The sequence below is a fragment of the Vespula pensylvanica genome, chromosome 13, assembly GCF_014466175.1.
Source record: "Vespula pensylvanica isolate Volc-1 chromosome 13, ASM1446617v1, whole genome shotgun sequence".
In the NCBI taxonomy this organism is placed as follows: domain Eukaryota; kingdom Metazoa; phylum Arthropoda; class Insecta; order Hymenoptera; family Vespidae; genus Vespula; species Vespula pensylvanica.
The window spans coordinates 3,952,473-3,959,972 of NC_057697.1; the positions used below are offsets into that span (position 1 = coordinate 3,952,473).

Below are 7,500 nucleotides of genomic sequence, written 5' to 3' on the forward strand. Positions count from 1 at the left end.
TTTTTCTTTTTTCTTTAATATTGAAAATTAATAATAATTTTTGAAATATAATTTATAAATCGGACAGAGTTTTTAAACGTTTATTGATCGTTTAAAATCTTTTTTATTAAACGTATATTAGATATATTTCGTATTATAATAATTTTGTAAAATTTATTCTTGATTTTTAATTGCTTTAGATATAGGAAAAGTATAATTGTAAATTAAATCGAAGTTTTTCTTTCGAACGAGGATGTACGTACGGATAATGAGCGGAGTTATTGCTTCGATCGGAGAACGTATTACGTTCTGACATTAACGAATGACGCTTCGATAAAATTCTCTAGTCGTACGTTAAAAAAGATATTTTCTCACGGGACTTTTGATCGGTTATTTTACAAAAGTTTCTACTTTCCCAAAGAAAGATAGAGCTGTTATCTCGATGAGCGATTATAGTTCTTAAAAATGTATTTTAAGTTTGTCTAAACGATGCATTAAAAAAAAAAAAAAAAAAAGAAAAGAAAAGAAAGAAAAAGAAATATCACAATTTGATTAAAAGAAAATTAAAAAAGAATAAAGAAAAATCATCGAAAGATTTAATAATGTATTTTGTAATATAAATAAATAACTAGAAATAATAATAATAATAATAATAATAATAATAATAATAATAAATAAACTGTGTTATAAAACTAATAAAAAAGTAATACAACTAATAATATAATTAATATAATATTATATAAAAGAATAATTAATATAAATATAATAATATATAAAACAATATTAAGTAATAACGTAATTAATATATGAAACTAAGAAAAAAGTAATAGATAATTTCGAACTCGATTATTTTTAATAATTCTTAATTATACAAATATAATACGTATATCTATTTTTTAATCAACAATAATTACATTACCTTTTAACTTTCAATTTTTAATATATAAACAATGAAATAAGAAACCTATCGTTATATATAATTTCATCTGAATTCATCCAATTATTAATTTATTCTATTTTTCTTTTTTTTTTCTTTTTCTTTTTTTTTTTTTTTCTTCATTCAATAGTTTAATTTCTTTCGCGAGAAGAGAAATAAAAAAGAAAAGTCTCGTATTGTTCGTAAATAATTAAAAAACGTAGTTAGCAATTTTTTTGATAAAGAGAGAGAAAAAAAAAAAGAAAGAAAGAAAAATTATGAAAAGAGGAGAAAAATGATAAAGCCCTCGTAAATCGTAGAGGGTGAAGCTTCAATTTGTGTAACGTTGTAACTCGGACTATATGGCGAACTGTATGGTTGAGTACTCACGTACAGGTCATTTCAAAATCCAATTTATCGTTGATGTTTCGACGTTACTGTTTACACCCATGCGATTATACAGAGCTATAATATTTCACTCGATTCGATATTGATTATATTTCTCTTGTTTTTCAAATAAGACGGAAAATATATTCCGAAATAAAATCAACCGATCGAAATAACGAAAGAACACGATTTCAATAATTTGCATTAAAGTTTTCGAATTTTTCCTCGTATATCTTTTCGTTAAACTCGTCTTTCGACAGCGACAACATATCACGTTAACAAAAAAAAAAAAAAAGAAAAAAAAGGGAAGAAAGCTCGATATTGATTTTGAAGAGAAATGAAATTCTTTTTCTTTCTTTTTTTTTTTTTTTTTTTCTTCATATCATTAAATCTCTCATCTCGTGAAATATAATTACAAAGATAATTAAAATATGTAAATATTTTTTTCTTTGTAATGAAAAATAACAAATGTAGATATGTAAATGTTTTGTAATTTATTATTTATGGTTTTAACATCTTGAGTATATATGTATTCATGAAAATATTGATGAAAACAAAATATTTTCTTTTTTTTCTTCACACGTATAATTATATCCGTCGCCATGTAAAATATGATTATACAAATATTAAATATAAACTAATTAATAGTATTTATATAACATATATAATAATAATAGTATTAAATATAACTATTAAATATAAACTATAAAATAGTATAAACATTTTTTTCTATATCATAAAAAATACCAAACACACACACACACACACATATATATATATATATATACATATATATATATTACAATTTTTTATTTATAATTTTAACACTTGGAATAACTATGTTTTGGTGAAACTACTAATGAAAAAAAGAAATTTTTTTTATCTTCGTAACATCATATTTCTCACGATGTAAAATATAATTATAAAATATTAAAATATATAAACATTTGTTCTATATCATCAAAAATATACATACATATATATATATATATATATATATATATATATTACAATTTTTTATTTATAATTTTAACATTTTGAATAACTATGTTTTGGTGAAACTACTAATGAAAAAAAGAAATTTTTTTTTTCTTCGTAACATTGTATTTCTCACGATATAAAATATAATTATAAAAATATTAAAATATATAAACATTTGTTCTATATCATCAAAAATATACATACATACATATATATATATATTTTACAATTTATTATTTATAATAATCATCCTGAATACGTACATACGTACAAATATACATACACACAAACACACACATTGAACTTGATAAAACGTAATGGAATATCCTGCATTATCAACACATATACAAAGTGAACACGTTAAAGTTTCGAGAAAATGGTAAGATCGTTCGAAAAATAGAAAGAAATAGATATAAAATGACCGCGAAAGAAGAAGAAAGAAAATGTTACTATAGTAAAACGTTGGATAGTGAAACAAGTGGTATACATAGACACGAACTGAGAAAATATCCAACGACCTCAGGCGAAATCGTGAGCTCACAGGAATAGGGTATGCCGTAAAAAGATGCTCGTAAAGTTCGATACGTTTGAACGGAAAACGTGGTCTAATATCAAATCGATGAATGGTATCGATCGACCTTTCACTGCGTTATATTCATCCAACACTAGCTAGCCAATCTCTCTCGTAAATTTCTTCTAAACTTTGACACTTTTCTATACTACTCTCTCTCTCTCTATCTCTCTCTCTCTCTCTCACCTCTTTCTCGATTATTATCGAGAATAATTTGCAAAGAGTACAAACAAAAAAAAAAGAAAAGAAATAGAAAAAGGAAGAGTATCTGCTGTGTGTATGCGTTTGTGTTTGTAAAGTGATTTCAAACACGTAACATTGTTAAAGTGACGAATGTATTTTATAAATGATCGGACAAAATGAAAATCTTAGATGATTTTCAAAATTGATTACTCTTCTTCGAGATTTTTTAAAATTAATTTCTTTTTTCTTTCTTTTTTTTTTTTTTCTAGATTGTAAAAGATTAATGAAATCTCGAAAAAGAGAAGGAATCGTTAATTTTTACGATCATCTAGAAACTCTTGGATTAGCAAGTATTAATATAAATATAAATATATATATATATATGTATATATGTATATATTAAATTATATTAATCATTTGATTATTTGTTGAATCTATAAAATTGTACACTATTATAAAATAATAATTGTAAAATACGTAAAGAAAAAAAAAAAAAAAGAAAAGAAATGATATCCATGAAATAAAATTGTTCTTTAATAATTATCGAATCGCTTTAAGGTTTAATTTTTTGTTTTTTACAAGAGTAAAATTTCGACGAAAAAATGTATGCATATATACGAAGATATATGTTTCTTTGATCGTAAACATTTCCTTTGATTTTTGATCTGAAACGATGTGATAATATCGAAATGATAAAACGATTTAACTTCGAATGGAATATTCGAAAAGAAAGAAAAGGAAATGTTGAAAAAAATTTCACAACAAAAGTCACTTATCACTAACCCAATTATTTATTATCAATAAACTTATGAATTCTCGATTGAAAGATATCTCGTGTTTATAACATATATTCGAAAATATTATCTCGAATAGTATAAGTGTATCACCATTTTTTTTCAAATTCCATCGGATTACGATCATTCGAATTAATCTTATCAAAGATATATTCGATCTTTAAAAAATCAAAGATAGATCGATATAATAACGAAATATATCAATGATAGATCGATCTTTATCAAAACTCTCGCAGTATCCAACATTTTCGATCGTTAAATAAATCCAATAGTCGTACAATTAACATTTTTCTCTTTTAAGTGATATAACAAAATCAGAGAGAATCCAACTCTTCTTTGAAAGAAATGAAAAAAAAAAAAAAGACAAAAGGAAGAATAAAAGAAATGGAATAATAAAGATTTCAGAGTTCAGACGTAACGTAACATAAAAAAAAAAAAAAAAAGAACTCGAGACAGAGATTTTTCATTAAATCATAATACGTACGTATGACATACATACATACATACATACATACATACATATATACATATATACATACATATATATATATATACATACATATAAACGTACGTACGTATATATAAACGTATTATACACATAAACTTGTAAATACATTTGTTTATTAAGTCATAACTCGAGATATCCTTTTTTCTTCGTTATAGTGAAGTACCTGAGGGAGGTGACACCGTACTTCAGGAAAGCCTCGATCATCCAGGAAGTTGGTTGGGAGTTGCAACGTGGATTTCTCAGTGCGACACCACCACCACCAAAGTCACCGCCCAGGGCAGACACTCGTTATCTGCCATTGCAGCTTTGCAGACTCACCAGGGCGCATCCTTCGTCGGATCCTGGTAAGTCCTCCTTAAGGCATGTTCTTACCGCATACTTTACAGGAAAAATATCGCAATGGTTATAACAATCACCGTCGGAGAGATAATATTTACACATAACTGTCTACTCAATCGTATTTCAAACGTTTCTTACAATTTCCTTTGAAATATTTACGTTCTTCGAATTAATGACATTATTTACAAATTAAAAAAAAAAAAAAAAAAAAGAGAAAAATAACTCGAAGGAAGGACTTTGTCATCCTCACGAAACACGAGGAATTGAATTAAATTTGAACGTATATTTAATTAAGTAAAAGTTTCGAATTTATGAAAGATTAGAAACGCGTTTTCTTCGAAACTTTTGTCGACTTAACAAATTTTTTTTTTTTTTTTTAAATAAGGATAAGTAAGTGTAATAGTGTTAGGACACGTCGCTTGAATTTTATTGTCAATTAAGATGTTTAAAAAGATTGTCGGTTAAACCCTTTAAAGGTTTAACCTTCTGTGATGTGAATTTAGAATAAAAAAAATTGTCTCTTCTAAAAGAAAATTAATTGATACTGGTGTTTATCGAAACAAAAAAATATTCGCTAGATAATATATATATATATATATATATATATATATATATATAAATAATATATTAATAATAAATGATAATATAATAATTACTATTATAATCAATTATAATTCATTACTTATATTAGCGTTTATCGTTATTATATATTATTATATACCATTGTATTACTTAATAATATTTATAGACCTGGCAGAATACAATTTAACAATTGCAATGATAGATAACGTATAATAAAAATATTAATATAAATATATTTTTATAAAAATATTTACGATTTTAGTTTTAATAACCATACAACGATTGAAATCTTTTTTACAATTTTTTTTTAATGATCAATAATCAAATAGAAACTTGATATTTCCTTTTTATTTCTGATTAGTCTTATTGAAATGAAAAGAAGAAAGAGTATTTCGTTAAAACGAAGTATATCGACTTTATTTGTCTAATTTATTGAGGTTCATTTAATACTGCTTCGAAATACATACATATATATATATACACACACACATATATATATATATATATTTGAGAGAGAGAGAGAGAGAGAGAGGTAAATTTGTGTTGAGTATTCCCGAGGGACAATAGTACAGAACCGATCGCTCGTGAAGCTTTAATCCGATTAATCGCATCAGAATTGTTACAGTATTCTCTACGAAGACGTCTGTAGTTTCCTCAAGCTCCTTACCATGATATCCGATTTATCGCTCGAAAACGTACGTAATTCAACGAATTTCATGTCTCCGTAATCGGAATTTGATATTTTCTATTTAAGAAAAAATATCTTGTTTAATATATATTTTTAAGAATAATAATCATTCGACGATAAATTAAATATAAATTGTACGAAAAATTTCGTAAAATCGTACTCTGGATTATTGCAAAGGAATTTATTTATATGAAAGAAAAAAAAAAATTATTTATTTCTCGAAATATCGAATCGTATGAAAGGAAAGGGATTTTTTTTTTATTTGAAATTTTTATATTAATAAAATATATAAATATTTATATATATATATATTTTCTATATATATTCTATTTATCTATGATATATAATCTATGTATAAGAAAAAAATATATATATATATTTTGTGTATACATATATTTTCTGCAATTAATATATTTTAATTAATATATTATTTAACAACTAATTAAATTTTTATATTTGCGAATATACAAAATTCGCTCAATACAAACATATATATATATATTTATTTATTTATTTACATTATTAATACAAATATTTGTTTTTTGATAATATAAAATCTGTAGCTTTTTATCTGAATTTTTTTATAAACAAATTTTCATACACACACACACACACACACACACACACACACATATTTAATTATTCTTCCTTTCGTTGATCATAATAAAAAAGAAAACGATCTATACAATTTTCAAGATAAACGAAAGAAACAAATATTATAAATACAAACACATTTACATTTATTTATAAAAAACAAAATGAGATAAAAAGAAGATTATATATTATTTGAATATATATATATATATATATATATATATACATATATTATTTTTTGAAATTGAATACTTTTATCTAATATAAAAAATATAATATAAAAATATAAAAAATTGAATTACTTTTAATGTAATATAAAAAAATGAAATTTAATTTCGAATAAACGTTGATCGAATAAACGATCTTTAACAGTTTATCTCGACAGACTTAAATATATCATCGCTTTTTATATCCTTCAACCTTCTCAAGCCCTTCACTCTTCGATCGTTGTCGAGTTAATGAAAAGCGAATGGATCCTTAATTCTGTAAAGCTGCCTGAGCGATTCGAGTTACGCACCACCAGCACTCTTTTCTCTCTCGAAAGAGAGATGCACTTAAGAGAAGAGAAAGAACAAGATAGAGAAAGATAGATAGATAGATAGATAGATAGATAGATAGATAGAAAGAAAGAAAGAAAGAAAGAAAGAGAGAAAGATAGAAAGAGATAGAAAGAGTAAAAGGATTGGATGGTTTAAAAGGGCCAGAAAAGAGAAAAACGATTTCGTTCAAGTGAAAAGAGAAAGAACTGTAACTCGAAACTAAATGGTGAAAAAAATTGCTTAAATCAGTGACAATTCGTTGTTATCATTCGATTGATCAATTGATAACTCTTCTTATCGATTTATCTATTTCAATCCACGTTTAACATTTTTTGAATATACATCGAGAATATCGACATATTCGATTGAATTTTTTACGGGAAACTAAAGAGGATGAATAAACAAATGGGAGCTAAACGAGAAGGAAGGAAAATAAAGC

General features: G+C 24.5%; 1 protein-coding gene across 2 annotated transcripts in view; it reads left to right on the top strand.

Annotated features, from left to right (window-relative positions):
- The window catches only part of LOC122633907 (beta-1-syntrophin), a 543,550-nt gene that overhangs the window by 358,735 nt on the left and 177,315 nt on the right, over nucleotides 1–7,500 (top strand). For both annotated transcript variants that reach the window (XM_043822372.1, XM_043822373.1), the window contains exon 3: nucleotides 4,475–4,663. In XM_043822372.1, the coding sequence (XP_043678307.1) occupies nucleotides 4,475–4,663 (189 nt within the window). The remainder of the gene's footprint in view (nucleotides 1–4,474; nucleotides 4,664–7,500) is intronic.